Source organism: Lotus japonicus, chromosome 1 (assembly GCF_012489685.1).
Source record: "Lotus japonicus ecotype B-129 chromosome 1, LjGifu_v1.2".
In the NCBI taxonomy this organism is placed as follows: domain Eukaryota; kingdom Viridiplantae; phylum Streptophyta; class Magnoliopsida; order Fabales; family Fabaceae; genus Lotus; species Lotus japonicus.
The window spans coordinates 36530811-36554411 of NC_080041.1; the positions used below are offsets into that span (position 1 = coordinate 36530811).

The 23601-nt window shown below is 36.7% G+C and overlaps 1 protein-coding gene and 1 long non-coding RNA gene across 2 annotated transcripts; both read right to left on the reverse strand.

Annotated features, from left to right (window-relative positions):
* Positions 1–2422: 2422 nt before the first annotated feature.
* Positions 2423–4185, reverse strand: LOC130734581 (uncharacterized). The gene is made up of 3 exons (XR_009018005.1): positions 3632–4185; positions 3205–3447; positions 2423–2896 (listed from the first exon to the last, which is right to left on the reverse strand). It is a non-coding gene; the product is annotated as an uncharacterized LOC130734581 (long non-coding RNA).
* Positions 4186–7655: 3470 nt separating this feature from the next.
* On the reverse strand, positions 7656–23148 carry LOC130734582 (DDT domain-containing protein DDR4-like). The gene is made up of 12 exons (XM_057587063.1): positions 22414–23148; positions 22216–22326; positions 20303–20389; positions 20171–20208; positions 20004–20085; positions 18872–18978; positions 18589–18754; positions 16271–16363; positions 10627–10750; positions 9829–9871; positions 8866–9057; positions 7656–8787 (listed from the first exon to the last, which is right to left on the reverse strand). The coding sequence occupies exons 1-12, from the start codon at positions 22780–22782 to the stop codon at positions 8001–8003; spliced, it is 2199 nt and encodes a 732-aa protein (XP_057443046.1). The 5' UTR covers positions 22783–23148; the 3' UTR covers positions 7656–8000.
* Between the last annotated feature and the right edge of the window lie 453 nt (positions 23149–23601).

Consider the following 23601-nt stretch of genomic DNA (forward strand, 5'->3'; position numbering starts at 1 on the left):
TATTTACACTAAAAAGAACTCTAATCATATTTATTAACACACATTTTTATATTTATAAATATAAACTATTTTAATTTTTATGTATTTAATTTAAAACCAAAAGATATTTTGATAGGAAAGTGATTATGAAATATAACCCTCTTCAAGAGGACCAAAAATTAATTTTTAATTTTTATTTATTTAAAATGTATTAATTTATATATAATATTAAATTATATTGTAAGTAAATCCGTGCAACGCACAGGTATAATATCTAGTATATATGTAAAGCACACTTGAACTTTTGCATTGATTAGTTTACCTTTGCATTAAATACATTAAATAATTAAATACAAAACTAAAAGAAACAACATCTACTTTATTATTTATTATATTAATAAATAATTGTTAAGCTTTTCAATTTCCCATATTTTAAAATATTTTTTAATATTGATTAAATTTTAATTATTAATTACAACTTGAGGAATTTTTTTTAATAATAATAATTTAAATTGACTACCTTTACATTAATAAAAATATATAGTAAAAATAAATTTTAAATTTATAACTAATTGAAAAAAATCAAATTCTTATATGTTAAAATTAAAATAATAATTTTAATTTTAATTACTAATCATAAGTTTATGAATTTTAAAAATTAACTAATAAAACTTATTACTACATTTTACGTATAAATAACAAATTAAATAATAAAGTTAGATATCATGTTAATAAGCTACATTAGTGGCAAGATAAATTAATTTTTATTTCCATTTTCATTTCAATTAATTATCAACCTAAGGTTGAAAAAAAAAATTTAAAATAGCACAAAGTAATATCTTTTAAATAAAATAAACATGTTAGATATTGAAATTAGTTAATGGTTATATACTTTTTGTAAATATATATTTCGAAATTTACTTATAAATATGAAATGATTTTGTATGTTGTTTAAATTAACTATAATGTAGTTGCGTGTTATTTTAAAAATAATTTTAAATTTATTTGTGATTTGTCTTAATAATGATAATAATAAATTATTGATGAATATTTTATGTTATTAACTTTATTAACTATTAATTGTCAACTTTCAGTTTCTTATAAAAAAAATGTTTTATTAAGTAGTTTTTAACAATAGTTAGAATATTAACTATCAATCATAAATTGAGGGAAAAATTAATAAATATATTTATATGTAGAAAATATTAATAATTTAAATTAAATAATAGTCTAGATCAAAATTTATTAATGAACACTCTAGAAAAATATTTTAAAAATTAAATAAATGTCTCTATAAAATATTTACTATTAAATGTATCGCATGCGTGTATTATTTGAAGAAAATACTTTCAAATGTGTTTTTTGACCTATTATATAGTAGTAAAAATATTTTCTCAAGTTTTCTTATGTTATTAATAGTTGTTTTCCTTTTCAAATTTTTTTAGGGTTAATGGTCAAATTAATCCTTGAGTTTGTAAGCGAGTTTGATTTTAGTTACTATGAGGATAAATGAAGTTTAGTGGTAGTAAAAAACTGTCAATGATTGTAAAAATGACTGTCACTAAACGTAATTTTTTTCAGATGGACTTAAATTAAACTCGCTTACAAACTCAAGGACTAATTTGATCATTAACCAAAAAATTTATTAAATTACAGTAATATCATTTATTTACATAAAGAGAACTCTAATACAAGCAATTTAATGCATAGAAAAACTCTAATACTCCCTATTTAGATGTCTAAACACAATAATTTTTTCTATTATATTTATATTGAAGAAATATTTTAATATTCATTTTCAGATAATTACTCTATAGTAAATTTCATATAATATTAAAAAACTATTATAAATAAACCTGTGCAACGCACGGGTATAATATCTAGTTACAAAGTAGTTGTGACAGTATTACTAACATCCCTTAATAGAAGAGGCAACATTAAGGAATACCAATTTTTTTTATAAGCTAAATTAGAATTAGGATAAGCACAAGGGTGCTTAAACGCGAGTACATGAAATCGCTACACCAAGCCAAAAATGGCCAGTATATATAGATAAGGCACAAGATATAGCAACAATACACAACCCACTGCCTATTACTACAACATGAAATTAACCAAAGCACTCAAAAACCCCTCACCACCTACACCATGACACGTGACATATTACTAAAGAATTTATATCAACGAGGAATTTCTTGGCAGAACTTTCACATGCCCACATCAAAACAAAATTCTACCAAATAACCAAGGATATTATTGTCGCTATATCCAAAGTAAGAGGATCTATAAAAAATACCAAATGAATAAAGAGTTCCATATTGTTTTTAACACATAAAATATTCGCAGCAACTTGAAACCTATATTGAAAGACTTAATCTTATAATTGAGCCAAATGTGGTCATGCATGACCATATCCCAAAAACGATAGCTAAAATTGTTCAAATGGATGAAAATTAGCTAGAACTAGAGAGCTAGCTAGCTAAAAAGTCACTTTCATATTGATGTAATTTAAAGTACTACTTCACCAGTCATCATGCTAAAAAGTCACTGACAGCAAGAAAATCATAGAAAGGAACCTCATTACTTTCAACATCATCATTGGACTCCTCTATTTTCTCTTTCTCTTTTTCATGCTCTGCAGATGAAGAAGTGTTCAGCTTTGTCTCTCTGAAGGAGTTATCATAGAGATTTTCTACATCCTTTTCTATGATCCCTCCATCATTATTAGCAGAAACAAGGTTCTCGTAATCACTGGAAGAACAACGTCAAGAGAATAAGTGGAAGCGCGAACGCGATGACACCCTGAAAGCTTCCAAAGGACGAAGGGTTTGAGTGGAGAAACTATGAACTTTCTGAATATTTGTTGAACTAATGGCTTCCTTCTTTGCTCAATGATGAATCCCCAATATGAGGAGTACTTTTTGCGAAGGATGTCATTAGAAAATATTAGTAAGAAGGTAAAAATATAATTAAGGATAAATAAATCAACATCAACCCATATGTATAGCAAGACGCAATAGAAAATTTTGTTAGGACACACGTATAACATTGAAATAACATTTTTATTAAATATTAATTAGTTGTCTCATTTCTTTTTCGCTTTGTATGTCACGGACAAAGAAAACAGGGTTCACAAGTAAAAAGAACATTTCTCGAAATTAATTTTAGAAGAAAAAAGCATATTATAAATAAGTAAAAACAATTTTCATAAGTGGACCAGCTTACCTCAGTTCATTCCCGGAAGAGGAAGTACTGGAACCGATGAAACAATATTTCTTCCTGCATTCTGTTATGACGTGCCAATGATTCTTGATTGTCACTTCGAATTGGGAAGCTTGCAGCTATGAGTGATCACTTTGTTCCGTGAACGTGTTGAGCTGTGAGTAGTCTCTTCATCTTCTTCTTTCAATGGACCTTTTTTAATTCGGGGATCAAGATTATTGCACCACCTTAATCTGCAACTCTTTCCTGCGAAATATTCACAATTCAGAATATGTACATAAGAAAGGGTGGTTCTACCGTGGACCATGTTAAAGATTGATTTAAGTTTCTGATATTCAAGCTTATCTCTGCTGTTCCAACCAACACTTATGTTGAATCAATTCTAACTAAAGATCAATTTCAGCAGTTGCTCACTTACATTAAGTCTCACCTGACTCATAAATAAATTCTCACCACCCAAGAACCCAAAAACCAACGCTGGAATCAGAATGCCTCCATATCAGCGAGACTCATCGATCCGCATTAGGCCACCCAGCAACAGACCCAAACCCCATCGTCTTGGTCCTCCCCACCGCCTGCAGAAAAAGAGCCAGACAAGGAAGTCATCGACCAGATTGACGACGTCAACAACATCAGAACTCGTTGGCCAAGGAAGGAGCGACCGAGACCACACTGAAGCCTCCTTGCCAAATGCAATCAAACCATATCCAGGTCGAGAAACCCTCCTGGAGAGACGGCGAAGAAGGTGAAATCTAAGCCAGATCTTGAGCCAACAGTATTGCAAAACAGAGGAAACAGAGACACACACGAGCAGAGAACGGCCAACAAGATTTATTAACAGGAAGAAACGAGGGAAAGGAGAAAACGGGTTGCCGCCGGGCAAGGGCGGCGCGGCAACCATCCAGCCGCAAACCCTAAATTTTACTTCAACTTACATCAATTTTATGCAATTTGGAAAAAGAATAATTGTGGGAAGTGTAACTAAGAAAGGATATATGACTAGGAATATATATATATATATATATATATATATATGTATATTGGACTACCCATATTTGAATCTACGTGTAAGTTGTGATAAAATAAATACTTAAAATTCATCATTTAATTTAAGTTTATGAATAAATATTATTTTGCATGGATTTTCATGAAGTTATAGTTATGTTAATTATCATGAATTCTATATTTTGACATAGTATTAATAATGTAATAATTTTTCATTAATGATATTTATGGTAATCTCTTTTTAAATACTACATTCATTGTTAATTAACTATCAATAAAAAAAACTATCAAACAAAAGAAACTTTATTAATAAATATAACCTCATGAGAACAAAACTCTCATGAGCCAAAGAACCAACACAAACAAAACAGGCCCCCTGTCAAGAAGCTTTTAGCCTAAAGTATGTGCCTCATTACAACCTTCCAAGAAAAAAACTCATTTGGGATAAAAACCTAGAAAGAAAAAAAAGAGTACAACATACTTTACTTTAGACAAAACTTGACACATAGTCATCAACACACCCTCACCTTTACATCCTAAAAAAAGCAACAATTTAAGAATCATAGCAATTGCACTTTAGAAGACCAACTAATATCCAAACCATCATTTCAGATTATACCACCTAAGCATTATGTCATTCCCCACTGTATCTTGATCCAATCTTAAAACATTCCAAAGGATAACTCCAACACACTTGGCCTCCACAAATGACAGCTACAAATACCTTGCATTCTTCCATGTAAAACTTGTGAAAAATCTCATCTTGGGCGTGGCACCAGATTTGAAATAGCAGAAACAAAAAACAACCACTCTTTGATCTAAAAAAATCAATAACACCACCTTCATACCAAAAACCGACATACAGTGCAAAACAAACCCCAACACCACCATAGGCTACCCATCCTTTACTGTCAAAACATGCACCACAACTGTACAGCCAAAGTAAGTAAAGTCAGATCCCAAAAAGCTCATATTCTTTGTTGTCATTACACTAGAACCGCAAAGAAACCAGAAAAAAAAACATCACTTAAAAGAGATAGTGCTTATCCCCCAATTCGAATTAGACTGAACCTGCAGACATCCACCACGGCTCCTCTCTTTCACAACCTTTCCTTTGCTAAACATGTTAGAAAATAACATAGCTAAAGAAGTAAAATAAACCAGAAGCGCAATCAACAACATAAGAATTTTCGTGGAAACTCCAAAACCGGAGAAAAAACCACGACCGTTGTCAAAACCGACAACCAGAGAATAACACTACATGAAAATTGTTACAACACATAGACTTCACTCTCAACCACTACCTCATGACCCCAGTACACCTACCTACACTCTCCAAAGTAAATATTTGAACTACATCTCACAATACTCTAAAACAAGAGTATAAGAGAAAAAGAAAACACAAATATAAACTTAAAGTGTTTTCAGATGCTACATCTTTGGTGTTTTGGTGTGTTGAAAGAGTTTGAGATCCCTATATATAGTCTTGAACCCTCTCACCCCTCACTAATCTAAGCAATGTGAGACTTCTCCAAGATGCATAACTTGATCTTTTTCCTCCATCATTAGCAATGTGGGACTTACATTGCAATCAACCCCAACAAAATGATCCGCCAAATCATTCGCCTCCCGCAGAATATGAATCACCTCAACACACCCAACAACTGACAGTAAAAAATCAATTAAATTAAATTCATTTATTAACTTCCAAGGACTCTGATCGCGTCGACCTACCCAACCTACTACCAAGGTTGAATCACTCTCAATGAGTACATTCTGAAAGAATAGCCAACACTTTCGCTTCATAAGCCCACCGCACACCAATTGATCTTGAGTAACAGCTTAAACCCTTCCCCTTCGAGTCCCTTACCACCCCTCCCACGCCACTCAACCCTGGTTTCCCTCTAGCCGACACATCCCGAATAAATTTCAACACTCCCCCCACCGGAGGAACCCATGGCTGTGCCACACGAACATAGACCATATTTGAAACCAACCTCACATTCTCGAAACCCAAACTGAAGTGAACCGCACTATAGGGACACTCCTCCCACCACGACTTTACCCACCAGAATATATGAACCAAATGTAGATTCCAAACTAATTCCACGTCGAAATTCTTGTTATTAAAGACTACATTAATTGTTCCTCTCTAGCCAAATATATATGTCAGAATTAATTGATGATTTTTCAAGTAATTCCCTTGTGAGAAAAATAAAATATAAATACATTTTAAAGGGTAAATCGAAAAAGAAAACATTACTTTTATGAAAATTATGAAGATTAATTCTTTTCTACTTACTCCTGGAGTCAAGGTAGTATATACTATAATCAAAGTTTTGATTTCATACTTAATGCTATCTGAGTCAATTCTCAAAATTATTGATTGCTTTTTAATGTTACTTACCACCATCTTTTTATGATATAAGGTAAGATTTTCAATGTTTAATTTAATTTAATTTAATTATTATGATTATTGAGTAAGTTTACCTACTATTTTTTCTCCCAATACGCAAGTGTTTTATGAGACACAAAACAACATTTCAAATTTGTTAGAAGCGCAAGGATAATTTTCCCAATTTTCCGAAGCACAAAAAAAAAAAGATAATTTCCCAGAATAGACTCATCAATAAACATAAAAAAGATTGTGCTAAATAACTTCCAATAAACAATTCTATTATAATGCGGAACTCAAATTAAACATATTGCACCGATTGTCCCTAATTTTAAAACTTTTTTTACTAGATAATTACATTTATTGATGAAACCTATAAGAGAAAATGGTGGGTGCATTGACAGTGTAAACTTTTTTTACACATGTACTCGATTGATTTCCGCCACATCAGCAACTTATTAATTTACTAATTAAAATTAAAAAGATGTGTAACCACTTAATTCTATGTGGCATAATGTGATTGGACATCAGTATAAAATTTCTTTACGCTTACGGTGCATATCAATTAATCTTAACCAAGGTTAACTAATGTATTGGTTTCAAAAAAATATTATGCAATCTTTCTTATTTACCATTAATTTATTGAATAATGCAAAAATGCATTAATTATTAATGGTAATTGAAATTTTGAAATTACAAAAGTATAGTAAATAAAAGGGTATATATGGAAAAGGATAATAAATATTTAGTAAAGGCCTAATATAAAAAGGACAACAAGTATGTCTTTAAATGATCTTACAATTAAGTACGAAGGGAGTACTATGTACAGCCCAAGAAAAATTACTTTACATTAGCAAACCCAAGAAGAAACCCCAATAAGATTACGAAGAAGAGAATTCAAGCAGACCGTCTGAGCAGTTGAAGTCAATTTCATCAAAAGTAAAAGACCACGTTATGACATGATCAAGATTAACAAAGAAAACCAAACCTTAAAAAAAATTGCTCATCACTAGAGTCCAAGATGGAAAAGCAAATGAAAGAAGGGTGGGCTTGATTATCTAAAAGCCATATCTATTTAAAGTTACAGTACTTGTTAACAGTTATTGTACATGGATTGGATGGGGTAAATAACACCCAACATATTCTCTCATTCATTCGAGTAGACCCTTTGGAAGTTTAAATATTTAAATACTAAATACCAAAAAATTGGCTACCTAATCTACACAACTCAGTGTCATGCTGCTCCTGGTGGCAAATCATGCACCAAGATTGCCATGGGAAGAGATTTGGTCGTAACTTCCGTTGGGTCATATAACAAAATTTATAGTTCTATTATCATACACTTTCCCTTTCCCGAAATAAAACTACAATCCTTGCCTTCAAAGCACAAAGGGAAGCTTCAGTAATCATCATTGCCTTCATCTTTGGTTGCAGTATTTGGACCATCATCAAAACCAGAACTAGGGGCAAGTTCATTCAAATCAAGGAAACGTCTTTTTGTCATACCTTCAGCTTCCTCCTGACCCGGACTACTTGATTTTATAGGAGGCGGGTCATGGTTTTGTTCGTTCTCTCCGACGGCAGGATCTTCGTTCTCTCCTACTGCGGGGTGAGAAACTGGCTCCGTTACTTTCATTTCCTGATCTTCATCATCATTGCCATCTGAATCTTCACTTTCCATCATATACTCCCCATTCTCACTGGGATGTGAGCGATGATCTTCTGATGCATGGGACGACTTCTCAGGCTTAGTTAACTCTGTTTCTGACTCAGACAACTCTAACTGTCTGTAGTCTATACGGTTCCTAGTTGCCCTCTTACTACGTCTCAAACTTGATTGAATCTCACCCACAGACCTGCGTTTAGCTTCCCTCCGAGTACGGCCAGGCAATTGCTTGATTTTACGAGGCTTGTCACTGTCCTCACTGACACTCGAGAAATCTATGTCGTCTTCTTCTTCCTCTTCATCTTCAACATTATCTTCATCCCCATGATATTCATCATCTCCTTCAGAAGCAGAGCTACTTGATGCTTTCCTTCTCTGCTTACGTTTCCGGAGATATTCTTCATCATATACGGCTTCCCCAACAATATCATCATCACTGTCAAAATCAGCGTCAATATCTGACACTGCTTCAACAAAGTCTTTCTCTGAATATCGATTAGGTCTCTGCCTTCGCCGATTGCTGATGAGAAAACAAGAACATTAGAGAAAAACAGGTGAGACAGAACAGATCTAAAAGGAGGGGAAAGAAAGTACACACCTTCGGTCCAATGCGTCTGTTTGATTTTCTTCATCCTCCAAATCATCAAAGTCAGGTGAATTCGGAGATGGCATACTAAAATCCAGATGTTGAGGGGCATGTGAGGGACCGCTCAATTTACCATTAGCTAACACTTCAGGTCTTGCTCGTGTTTCTCTCCTGTGTATAGGTTCTGGGGATGGTTGTTTCTGTCTGATGAAGAAAGAAACAGATATATTCAGTCAGTGTAAAAGAACGTAAATGATTGGCGGCCCTCTATATATACAGAAACAGAAAGAGTAGAATTTTTTCGCCCGAGATTTGGTATTGGTACCTGCAAATTTTTCTTAATGGTTTTGATCCCTTTAATATCTGAGATACTTGAAATTGGACCTCGCCATTAAAAGGCATCTATCAAATGCTGACTTATTGTTGAAGATTTCAGCGTGATCAAAGGAGAAGAAAAAGGAAAGGGACGAGAAAATTGGCATTCACCTCAGAATGGTGTCGCAATCTAGATCGGAAAGCACTGCTTGGGTTTTAAGGTTGTGTGATTACAATCTTACGGTCAAGATCACAATTTTGACAATACTGCATTTGATTTGCAGAAGATGCCTAAATGAGTTCTGCCAAGGGTTCAAGCTATATATTCACTTCAATTATAGCAAGACCACAGAAAATTAAGCTTAAGAAATAAAATTACCAGCTGTATATTACTAAGTATCAAACTGTCAATTGAGATTTCTTAGAAGGATTTCCATTAGGCACATTTGACAGGGGCCCCCCCAACAATGAGAACCCAATTATGAGTATTTTAGATATTCAAAGGATCAAAACCGTTAAAACATATATGTAGGGACCAAAACCAAATCTCACTAATTTGCAGAGACGAAAAGCATATTTTACCCAACCAAAAAGATATATGAGCACATCAAACAGCCAAATAGATAGACAGGATGTAAGATGAAAAAACAAATTCCATACTTGGTTATCTTAATAGCCTCATTGATGGAACGATCGTAATCATCTGCAATGACAATGATGACAAAAGTTGGGTGAGTGAAAAATTAGCACATACGAATACACATACAGTTGATTCCTGTCCAGCCAAAAATATCAGGTTGTAAAGGTGGATATTTTCATCATATATAGTTAAACACAACAACTTATGCAGTTGAATCTTGCAACCACAACAAAACAGTTAACTTATTTGCTACCAGATTGCCTCACCAGAATTCAGTCACCATGGCCAATGCAGTGTCTAATTAAATTAAAGCTTACTAACGAAATTATATTTTCTTAGAAAAATATGGATGCATACAGGAAAGTAGAAGGCTGATCATGGCAGATAAGCAAAATTCAAGGACACATTTATCAGTTCAAATCACTCTTCGGATGAACAAAAAATCAACAACCATATCAAAAAGTCCCACAAATTATCGCTGTGCTAGTGTACTAGTAGCCCAAAGCATATTAGGTGCTGCAAAAAACAGACATTCATACCCTAAGAAGAATGAAGTAGATATTGGTTACAATGTTCAGGCTACTGTCCCCAAACAATAGAAGGTACCTTAGGGCCCTAAAATACGCACAACAACATAATCATTAAATAAGAGGGCTGGTCTAACAAACTAGAGGTGTGTGAAACAAAGAACAGGATAATGAATTGGTAAACTCCAGCCGTGAAATCAAACACAAATTATTTTGTAACGAGGGAACCAACTACCAACACCAGAAAAATATTGGCTCCAGTTGTAATAGGTTAAAGGTTTTTGCTCTTACCAAAAGTGTAGGTAACCGGTTTCCTATCACGAAGTGAACGCCCTGTGGCAAGCCCATCAACGCCCAAGAAATTATCAAGAAGAAGGGCTTGTCTATGTTGTTTCTTCATTAACCTCTCCTTTCTCTGCACAAACATACAGACAAATTTGTCAGTTAAAAATGGAATAAGATTATTCATTAACCAGGAATCAAGAGAAAAAAAAAAAAGACGTGTTGAAAATCTTCAACTGAATTTCATTGATTGAAAAGATGATGAATACAAGAGAGATTACAGTATTTATACTATGAGATTTGTTAGCTTGCAGAAGAAGCTAACTCTAACTAACCTTGACAGCTAAGCTTTGACAGCTAAGCATGTAACTAACTCTCTAACAAACCTGCCAGCTAGGCATAACTAACTGAACAGAACACAGTCAGCATTTACCTAATAACACTAAACAGTAACACTAACATAGCAGTAACTATATTACTCTAATAGGCCCCCTCAAACTCAAGGTGGGGGAGAAAGTGATTTCTCAATCACATTGAGTTTGTCACGAAGAGTTTCAAAACGAAGTGGTGATAGAGCCTTGGTAAACAAATCTGCCAGCTGATCAACAGAAGGAATGTGATGCACAAAAAGAGACTTGTTGAGAACTTTTTCCCTCACAAAGAAGATGTCAAGCTCCATATGTTTAGTGCGAGTGTGAAGAACTGGGTTATGAGTCAAAGCCACTGCACCCATGTTATCACAAAACACCCTAGGAGGAGAAAAAGGAATCTGCAACTCCTGCAAAAGAGACTGAACCCACAACAGTTCAGCAGAGGTATTAGCTAGGCTCCTGTATTCGGCTTCAGTACTCGATCTAGCCACCAGGGTTTGCTTCTTGGAGCTCCAAGAGACAAGGTTTGGACCAAAAAAGACACAAGAGCCTGAGGTGGATCTCCTGTCATCAGGATCTGATCCCCAATCTGCATCACAAAAGGCCACAAGAGGGACTGGAGTGTGCAAACTACAAGGCTTGAGGTGCAGGCCATGAAAGAGAGTACCCTTAAGGTATCTTAGGATTCTTTTAACAGCCTTCCAATGCTCTTCTAGAGGCTGACTTAGAAACTGACAGACCTTGTTAACTGCAAAGCTGATCTCAGGTCTTGTTAAAGTTGCATATTGGAGAGCACCAACTATTGATCTATAGAGAGTTGGGTCAGCAAAGTAATCTGCTCCATATTTGCTGAGTTTTGCTCCACTAACCATGGGAGTAGAGATCCCCTTGGCCTCTCCCATTTCTGCCCTTTCAAGAAGGTCAGTTATATATTTAGTTTGTGTCAAAAGCAAGGACCTGTCCTGAAGATGATGCACCTGAACACCAAGAAAGTAGTCAAGTTGGCCTAATTGCTTCAAGGAAAATTCAGAGTTGAGGTGCTGCACTACTTTCTGAACCAGAGGCAAGGAATTGCCTGTAATGATAATATCATCTACATAGACTAGTATGTAGATGCAGCAAGTTGGAGTGTAGAAAGTGAAGAGAGATGGATCACATCTACTTGGTTTAAAACCATACTTCACAAGGGCTGACTTCAATCTGTCAAACCAAGCTCTTGGGGCCTGTTTAAGGCCATAAAGAGCTTTGTTAAGTCTGCAAACAAGAGATTTGTCTTCATGCTGAAATCCACTTGGTTGCTGCATGTATACCTCCTCTTGAAGAGCTCCATTTAAAAAGGCATTATTCACATCAAGTTGATGAATATGCCACCTCTTAGTAATGGCCAGGGAAAGAATGAGCCTAATAGTTATAGGCTTCACCACAGGGGAAAAGGTTTCTGAATAATCAAACCCCTTGACTTGATGGTAACCTTTGGCCACAAGTCTGGCCTTATACCTATTGATGGTGCCATCTGCATTTTCCTTCACCCTAAAAACCCATTTACAACCAATTGGCTTCCTATCCCTGGGAAGTGGAACCAATGTCCATGTATTGTTAGCAAGCAATGCATCATATTCAGCCTTCATTGCAGCTAACCACTTAGGATCTTTGAGTGCTTGCTTGGTGGTAGCTGGTTCAGCTTGAGTAAGCAGTAAAGTTGGAAATAATCTGGGCATGACTATGCCAGATTTTGCTCTTGTCTGCATAGGGTGAGTATTTCCCACTGGCTGAGGAAGAGGAGCAGAAGAGGAAGAACCAGTTGAAGCTACTTCAGTGGCAGTAGCTGCTGGTGTAGGTGGAGATTGTTGCTGAACAGAAGCTTCAGCCTGAGAAGAATTCCCAGAAGAAGAGGCTGCAACCGAGTCTTGACCTTGAAAGGGCTGCTGGTGCTGAACAGGAACTTGAGAAGCTAAAACAGGAATTTCTGAAGTGATTCCATGTGCAGATGAATCAGACCCAGCAGAGGAAAACAGGGTAGGATAGGGGAATTTAACTTCATCAAAAATAACATCCCTTGACACAAAAATCCTACCATCACCATCCATGCATTTGTACCCTTGATGAGATGATGAGTAACCAACAAACACACATTCCTTGGACCTGAGTGACAGCTTAGAGTGTGTATAAGGCCTTAAGTGAGGGTAACAAGCACAACCAAACACCCTAAGTATCTTGTAATCAGGAAGAGTCTTGAACAACTTGAAATAAGGACTCTCATTGGCCAAAACAGTAGTAGGAAGACGATTAATAAGAAAAACTGCAGCCAGGAATGCATGATCCCAATATTGAGAAGGCATTTTAGCAAAGGCAAGTAATGAAAGGCCAGTTTCTATGATATGGCGATGCTTCCTTTCAACACTACCATTTTGATGGTGTGTGTAGGGGCAAGTCAATCTATGCACTATGCCAAGCTTAGCAAAATGAGATTGTAAAGGTTTAAATTCAGTGCCATTATCTGTTTGGACAGCCTTAATTTTCAGATTAAATCTTAACTCTACCATAGCTTGGAACTGAAGAAAAACAGAGGAAGTTTCAGATTTGTGCCTAAGTGGATAAATCCATGTGAAACGAGAGTAAGCATCAACACAAGTTAAAAAGTAAGAGTAACCACAAGAAGACTCAATGGAGGAAGGGCCCCATAAGTCAGCAAAAACAAGCTCTAAAGGTGTAGCATAAACAGTAGTAGAAGAGGAAGAGGGTAACTTGTGAGACTTTGCTACACAACAAGCTGAACATTTAGAAAATTTTGCTTTATTAGACAAGGATATATTACATTTGGACAAAGCAGAATGTAAAGCCTCATGATGAGGATGACCTAGCCTACAATGCCACAAATCATAGGCAGTAGGATCTACATTATTAACAGAAGACACAAGAGAAAATGAACTAGCACTAGGTACACTTGAAGATGAACTAGCACTAGATACATTTGACAAAGGAACTGAAACAGAGAAGACAGATGGAGCAGCTACTGGTGAAACAGATGTAGATGAAACAGATGAAGCTGGAGGAAGGGTTGGAACATGCATCCCTTCAAAATTGTATAAACCATCAGGACCAACAGTTCCTTTGAGCAAAACCCTAGAAGTTTCCTGACATTTGACAACACAATAGGATGAGTGAAACTCAAAAAAGACATGATTATCTCGAGCAAACTTGCTTACACTAACTAAGTTCTTTGTGATGTTAGGAACTAGAAGCAAATTATTCATAGTGAGTGTGGTGTGTTTATGATAAGGAGATGGAAAAGAGGCATGTCCAACAGAAATAATAGGCAAACCTTGTCCATTTCCCATGTAGATATGATCATTACCATTTAGGGAAACACTGTCAGAAACAACTGAGGCATCATTGGTAACATGATGTGTAGCTCCAGAATCTGGAAACCATGAGCTAAGATTCGCTGCAGCAGGAGTGTGAGAACCAGTAGTAGATGAAGTAGGTCCAGTAAGCATAGCCTGTGGAGCTCTAACTGGAGGATTTCCAGGTCTTGATCCACCAGAAAACTGAGAAGAGTTCCACTGTGAACCTCCAGATGGTTGGAAACCAAACTGCTGAGCAAAATTTCCCATGCCTAAACCTTGAGGAAATTGACCAAACATGTTTGGAAAGCCTCCATACTGTGATGTACCAAACTGAGAAGGTACACCAAACTGTGGAACACCACAAAAGGGAGAGAATCCAAACTGAGGCATCATCTGAGAATGCATAGGTAGTGGCATACCAAAACCAGTTGGCTGCATGCCAAACATGCCAGTAGAACCAGTAGAACCAGATGATGAACCGCGATGATAGCAAACACTAGCATCATGCCCATACTTCTTGCAAATCTGGCATTGAACACTTCGATTTCCTCCTCTTCCACCGCGAGAGTTGTTACTGCCATTGCGACCACCATAACCACCACGAGAACCACCATAACTGCCGCGATTATCATAGGAACGATCATCGTAGGTGTTTTCAGAGGAACCTGAAGCATAGTTAGCCTCAGAGGTCGCCGGCGACGACGTTGATGAAGAAGACGACGACGCCGGTGCAGGTTGCGTCGCCGGTGGCGCAGCTTGAGAAAGGAGCGCTGACGGAGGATTCGCACTCAACTGACGCGTGCGAGAACGCTCAAGACGCGCTTCATGCGCGATAACCATAGCTTCAGCTTGCGAGATCGTGCAAGGGAACTCGCGACTGTAGATGATAGTCATGAGATGACTATATTCATCGGGAAGACCATCAAAAATCGCTTCAAGGTGCTCGCGAAACGATACAGGATCTCCGATCGAGATCAGAGCATTGACGATGGCCTTGATTCGCTTGAGGAACTCAGACGCAGTCTTTGATCCCTTGGTTATGGATCTCAATTCCGATCGCAACTGCGTCGATTGTGCAAGCGATTGTGCTTGAAAGAAATCAAGCACAGCTTCCCAGATCTGCCAGGACTGAGTGCAGTTGACAACAGTTGGAAGCACTGATGAAGACAGAGACGAGAGAAGCCAGGTGAACAAAGCAGAATCCTGTTGATCCCATACCTGATATGCAGGATTCTCTACTGCATTCACGCGATCCTCCTCACTGAGAAATCGAGGAGGAATATCAGGATGAACAAGAAAATTCTGCAATCGATGAGTTCTAACGATGCCTTCAACGTGCTGCTTCCATGAGAGAAAATTGGAATCATCAAGCTTCAGAACAAGCTTGTGAACCAGAGAAGAAGAGGCCAATTGTGGTTGAAGAACCGCAACTGGAACAGGAACTGCAGTTTCTTGTGCATGACCTTCATCAGCCATGGTGATTGAAGAAGAAAGAAGAAAAACGAAAATCTAGAGAGAGAGATCTTCAAGGATCGTACTCAGCTCTTGATACCATGTTGAAAATCTTCAACTGAATTTCATTGATTGAAAAGATGATGAATACAAGAGAGATTACAGTATTTATACTATGAGATTTGTTAGCTTGCAGAAGAAGCTAACTCTAACTAACCTTGACAGCTAAGCTTTGACAGCTAAGCATGTAACTAACTCTCTAACAAACCTGCCAGCTAGGCATAACTAACTGAACAGAACACAGTCAGCATTTACCTAATAACACTAAACAGTAACACTAACATAGCAGTAACTATATTACTCTAATAAGACGCATTATTTCCGAGTTTAATTATCATAATGTCCATATCTTCTCAAATTTCTCAACACATTCTACCCATAACAAAAATAAGTCTGCAGTAAGCAAACACAAAAATAAAGTACCTTGTGAACTATCTCAACTTCAGGAAGCATGTCTATTTTAATCTTTTTACCTACAGAAACCTCCATTCTGTTTTTACTTGAAAAAAGCTTCTCCTGCGCAACCAGATGAATAAATTCAAATAAGATGTAGCTCAATTAAAGAACTTGCAATCTATATGAAAATCTAAGGAGAGTTAAGTGATATTTTCTTCTATTGTTTCACTGGAAAAATATAAATAATGGTCAATCCTATCATCTGAAAATAAACACATATTAGCACTCTGAAAATTTATATGGTCAAAGGGTAAATCACTGAATAGGATTGAACATCACAATCCACATTAAACATCGGATCCTATTAAATAGTTGCTTGCTGCAGCTAATTTTGATCTCTCTGGTTCATGTCCCTGATGAAGACATCAGTCTGACGAACAATGTTAAAGTTCTCTATGGGGTGGAGTGGGGCGGCTGCTGGCTGCTTCAAGTTCTCTGTTAAGTCTTGCTGTAGCTTCGTGCAGATCATGGCCTAGGTTGCAGCTTTTTGCAGATGAAATTGTGCCTGTAGCAGCCATGACTCTGAACAAGGTCACAATCCCTGTTTTATCAACCTTTTGCCATAGCCCATTCACTGTTTAAGGGGAACTTTAATGGTTAGAATCTTTTCATCCTTTTTTTAAAAAAAATACAGCAGACCTACCCATTGTTCACACCTCAATGTTCTTTGAAACATTTTCTAACTATTTCCCAGAAGCCCAAGCATTATCTCGACAAAATTCTCTCTTTTTTTCTGGGTAGCCCCAGCCTCCCAAGTCCCTTGGGGTTCTTTTCTTTGTCACCTCTGTTTCACACAGCTTCTTCATTGTTCCCATTTTCCTCATTCGCATTGCTCTAGCCCACCTTCTTTTCACACAGGTCTTTTACTTTTGTTAGAAATGAACTTTGCTTTTATACTTGGTACCCACTTGTTTAACCAGTTTTTTTAAAAATTTGGATACATAAATGGGTCATCACTCAAACTTGTACAATTGTTATTTGTTACACATTTTTTATTTTCTATTTGCTCAGTGTCTGCACGTTCAAACCCGCTTTCGTTCTATTTCCAGCCATGCCCAGTTCCCTACTTTAATTTTGCTGTTTGAATAATGACTTGTTAATTATGCCTTAGATTGAGGGTGACTGTGTCCTACACAACATTAAATTATTAATGATGAATTTGGATAACTTTTTACTATTTAGAATATACATGTGTGCAATATAAATTATTTGCCTAGTATCCATAATCTTCAGCATAGCAGTCATCCCCCTACCCCATTATAGCATTTTTGGGGTCGACTGGAATAACTATGATAAATTTTCCAAAATATAATGCCGGGCAAAATCTTTTGCAGTAATGAGTAGATCAGCAATTTCAGAAATCAAGTTTTATCACCTCAGCAAGTTGTGCATCTTACATCTCAGGTATTATTCTCAGATTTTCCCTTTCTAAAAAATAACGAAGTGGGTGACTTTTCATTCTGATTGTTTTTTTTCTTTTGTTTGGGGTTTCTGAAACATGCGTGTGCTACTGCAACCAAAAAAAACGTGTGTCCTACAGGATATCAGTACTATTCTTATTTCTAACCATTTCAATACAGGCTCTTCCTAGAGGAATAAACTTCTAGTTTGCATATAACTTAGGTAAGAAACTGTTTCAATTGATAATAAAAACTAATTAACAAATGGTTCTTGCAGTAATTTCCTACCATTATTAAAACTCAACTTCTAGTCTTCTACTCAACCACAAGACTTCACAATATTCATAATGGTGGACGGTGGACTATGGCGGAGAACCAAAATTCGCCATATTTGACAAATAATGATGGGGGATGGCGGGTTATGGTGGTGCGTGGAGGATTATGGAAGGATATCGGCCATGGCGGAGAGCCAAAACCTGCCATGAGATTCCACCATGGCTGATATTCATAGCACATCAGATGGTTTTAACTTTTAACAATCAAGGTTTAGTTTATTAATTTTTCATAATTACGTTTGGTCAATAATTGGTATATCTAGTGGTTACATATTCATGGACAATACTTACTTTTGGCTTTTGCATTAAATTACAGATTCCCACTCAAAGCGTTCATTTATAACGTAAGTAAGGGTTTCTAAATTACAATAGAATATGAATCAATTTGTGATGCCAGATATTACACCACATTAAATAACTTATTAATGTATCAAGTGATTCACATTATCCATCATAAACCTATAACATAAAAGTCTCGATTCCCAGCAAAAAACTAAGCAATTATTAAAACATGCCACTGAACATATATAGATTAGCTTCAGTAACTTACAGAAACATCCTGAAATTCATCAAAGTTGGTAGCAACAGTTTCCCACTGGTACGTTGTATTTGAAAGAACCTGGGAGCCTCTTGGTTTCCCTTTCTTCAATTGAACCACTTCAGTTTTCCTTATTTCCCGATACAATCTATGACCAATAATTGGATCATCTTCATACCTGCACTAATCAAATGCCAAATGAATAAAAAGAAAAGGAAAGGCAAAAGTACATTAACTTTCCAATATGACGTTTCAAATGGTGAAAAGGTTGAAGTGAAAAACAAGAGTACATTACCAAAAGGAAACTCCATGTGAATCACCACCGACACGCTCCTTACGGAATGTTGAAAGTTGAACACCATGTTTTACTGAGTTGTCAATGTAACTTCGAATATCTTCTTGCTGCAAAATATTAGCAAACTTTACTCCTTGTGCACACTACCAAACGGGATGGTTGGAGTATGACACGTCAGTCAAGCTATGTCTGATTTTCCCCTTTTCTGCCTACATGGATGCACTCAGGTTTTGATTTTGGGATTTCTGCAGCCCCACCCCCACCCTCTTCAATCTCCTCAAAGAAAGTTATAGGAGCAAAAGGAGGCAATTAGACACAAAAGCCACGGGCCCACTCAAAATATTGCATGGCCACGCGTCTCCATTAATCTGTGTGAATTGTATTTGTATTATGATGAACTCACAGAAATGCTACTGGTTTATTGAAGAAAACAGAGACTCAATCCTCAAGTACTGAGGTTGAATTCTCAGGAATTACACAGAAGAATCAAGAACACTAACAAGAACCCTAGCCTCTGGAATTCGAGATCCAGAATCTCCCAAATCCTAACCAACTGAATAACTACCTGTAACTTCCCCCTTTCCCTTATTTATACTACTCAGTAGTTCTAACAGAATCACAACTATTAACAGAATTAGCCAGCTGTACTCTAACAGAAACAACTAACCATGCCAGCTGTTTATTAACAGATCAACTAACAATAACAGTCACACTAAGTTGTGACTTTCCTCTTGTTTCTTCTCTCATACACCTTCTTAATTGAAGGTCTATGCTCATCATATTACAAGACAAACTATTGTGGCTGACTATTACACCCTCATTAAACGCACAAGTCACAAGCACTAAGAAGCACTGGTTGATAGAGATAGAAGAGGTAGGATAACATAAACCTAAAGATGGAGGTTGCAACTAAATAAGTAACAAATAAAGATACAGGGGAAAATGTGACACATGGAACATAATGGTGTTTTACTCAGAGCTCAGCATGAATAGACTAAGCATAATTTTCCAAGAAGATCCAAGCTAACATCAAAGAGGAGTGACCTCATCAAACTATTCTGAAGTTCAGCTATTTAAGCAAAAGGGCTAAAAGAGTTATAAATAATATATACACATTGAATAGTAAGAGTACCTCAACACGAATGTCACATAGTGCTTTTAAGATAATGACACGGACTCCAGGATCAAGTGATTTATATACATCAATCTCCGCCCTATCATGTTAGAAAACCCTGAGACTTCGGAGTTTCTTATTGAGAAACAAGGATAGTAGATATTCCATGAGCAGTTGATACTTACCCATGTGAAGCTACAACAGGGATATCCCCCTCAGCAACCTGCATTTGAGTTCCATCCCTATTTTAGTTCTGGAAAGTACAAACTATACATAAGTGTAAAATGTCAACTTGATAGGAAAAAATGTCTCATTACCCAGTGCCACCAATCTCTCAATTTTCTGCACAATACGGTAATCCAAGTATCACGTGAGAGTGCCATTCGAGTAATGGGAGGGATTGCCTACCAAAAGATTGAATAAATGTTATTATAAGATCAGAAGCAGATTTGCAAACTTGTGACAAAGTTTTACAGAGAAAGTCTTGATTTTACAGAGGAATACAAATAGAGAGCACTGCCCTATAACTCTGGCTTAAAAAGATTTTGAACTGTAAGACTATACATTAAATAGCATTGACTTTCTCTCACTCATTTAACAATACATTCACTACCCACTCACAAAACGACTAGTGCAATATTGATATTATTATAATATTTAACACAATTAAAAGAACTCAAGTGAAAGTATGGCCAAAGTTTTTTATTATCCCTTCTATGCATGTAACCCAATAGATCAAGGACAAATAGAAGATATACATTTTAGAGTAGCATAGACATTGAGAGAGACAGAGTTCATTACACCGCTGATGTTTAGAATACAAAACTTCAAAAAACTAAACAAGATTTGGAGTGTATGACCACTAACATTGAACATCATAAACTTTCTTTCACTCCTGGCAATCTATTTATCAACCTAAGTACCTACTACAAAAAGACTCATGCAAGATTGATCTTATTATAATACAAAACCAAAAGAAAAATTTAAAAGTTTATGCAAGTTCAAGTACCACTATCATTTTGATCGATCATCTCTGTCCACAACTTCTAAGATCATATTCTTGTAGAAAAAGGCTTACCACTATCATTTTGTAACTGTAGCACAGAAATTTCTATACAGAGCTAAATCCTCAGAGCTTTCACTGAATAATTTTCCCAGAATATTTAAATCTGCTATGAAACTATGGTTTAAGCTAGAAACTGTGTAGTAAGTATTCAATACAAAGGACACTCGTATTCCAAAAGTTGAGAATTTTCCAGAGCTGGCCTTTTCTTTTAGCAATTTATTGTGCATGATACCTAATCTCTGTTATAAACTCTCCAGCAAAGTATATATCAGCGTCTTGCAACAACGATCATGATTTTCATTGAGATTGATTTGAAATCAAAACATTAGATAAAGGACCAGCACATGGCTGAGACCCTTTAAAAGAAGACCTTCTGCACGTCCTTCGGGAACTTTTAACCATTTGATGCAGGACATGAACTTTTTACTTAAAAACAACAACAATTAACACGATTTCATGGTTGCAAATTTGCACCGCAGACTATTCCTCAGCAGTTAAATGGGCCTTAGAGCACACACAACTAGCTGAAGTCCCTAGTTATACTCTCAGGGGATGAAAGTAAAAACACAGATTTATATCTTTCAAACAAGCAATCTTGTGGCAAGGAATTATGTGTATCTCACAATATAATATTTTTCCACTATATCGTGGCCACGGGTCCCACAATTAGTAATGTACTCACAAACTCCAAATTTCGAAGCAAGCATTCAGGTTTTGGTTCCTTCCATCAATTCCCAGATTCCAAGAGTCTCAAGTCTCAAGTCTCAACTACCCCAAATCAAATGTATGGTTGAGTACTCAATGCTCTTTCAACAACAACAGCCTCTTATGATTAAGAACCCAAACTAACAAGAATTCAACTTCATACCTCTGAAATTTCTCACAGCTATGCAACAGCTTTCAACTAAACTAGCACAAATCTACAATTTTCATTGCAAGGTGTATGGGCATGGTTATAACCATGAGAAACAAAACTAGTCAAATTCAACAAAAGCACAGCAACTGAATGTTGTTATGTAAACTTCTAATGAGTAAATGCAACAATAGTAAGTAGAAAAACCAACACAATCCACACAATGTAGGACTCTTCATACCCACATTGAGAGAAGAAAGACCAAAAGAGCAAACCACAAACTCAAAGAACCAAGAAGGAAAAGCACCAACCTTTAACAAAGGCATGTGTACATCACTCAACGTGTCATTGGGGGTAAGAAGAGCAGTCTCAAACTCTTCAGCAGAGAATTCAACTGATATATTCAAAAGGGGCCTAAACAACTGCAAAACAAAACAAACACATAACATGGGAATGCACAACAACCACCAGGTTCAAAACCGCAAAGATCAAAGCTATGAAGCTCTCACATGCAGGAAATTGAGCACGGAAGCGAACTCCCACATGGACCGGAGCTTCCACCGCGGCAACTGCGACGGCGAGGGCGGTTCCACCAGCGTCGTCACGATCTTACTGCATTGCTGAGGCGGAGACGGGGGCGGCGACGGCGAGACCTCACGGCGCTGCTCCTTCTTCGACGCCGTAGACTTGGACCGGCGCTCGATCGCCGGCTGGGAAGCCGAGTGGAGACGTTGCGCTGCGCGGATGGTGCAGGCTCGGGAGGGGCGAGTCCGGGTTCCGGCGGGTTGAGCGGCGGGCTCCTCCTTTTCCGGCGAGGGTGGGTTGCTGGGTTCGGCGGTGGACTGCGGCGGAGGAGGAGGCGGAGATCCTTGGGACATGGTGGTGAGAGAGAAAGAGAGAGATCAAAAGGGTTTTAGGGTAAGGTACGATGGGGTTACATGTAGAGGATCATGTGTTAGCATTGGAGATGGAAAATCGAAAGTGAAGGGATTCTAGAGAGAGAGAGAGAGGGGAAGAGGGAGAAAGAGAAAGAGAAAGAGAAAGCCCTTGTTTTTTTTAAGAGAGAGAAACAAAAGATGAATGCTAAAAAAAAAACAGGAAAAAGAGAAGAACAGTGTGTTTTGGTTTTGGGGGATGAAAAGCCCTCAAATATAAAGGTGAATGAATGTGCTTGTGTGAGACTGCAAATTATGGGAAACTCAAGGAATCAAAAGGGTGCATTCAGAGTGAGAGAGAGGAATAGTGAGAAATGATGATGGATTGGAGAGGCAGAGGGACACAAAACACAATACCCGAAATTTTGTTTTTGTCTTGACCAAGGTATCCCACAGTCGACAGCCGTGAACTAATCTCTCGCCCCACAATACCTCGAATTTGGGTGTGAGGGTTGCATTTTCTTTTTTATTTTCACTTTGGATAATTTTTATTTTTATTTAATTGGTTTTGTATTTTTGAATATCATTATGGCTGAGAAAGTTTTCCTTATCAAATATCAAGTATTTAATGCAGTTACTTGAACCCAAAATATCTCTTGAACCCAAAATATCTCTTTAAGCTATTTGGAGAAATACTTTTTCTTTTTAAGCTAGAATAACCACATGTCAGTTGATCTACGCGTTTGGAGTAACACTTTTTCTTTTTAATTAAAACGTGTGCCATTGAGAAGGATTTTTTATGGGTTACATTGATATTTTTTT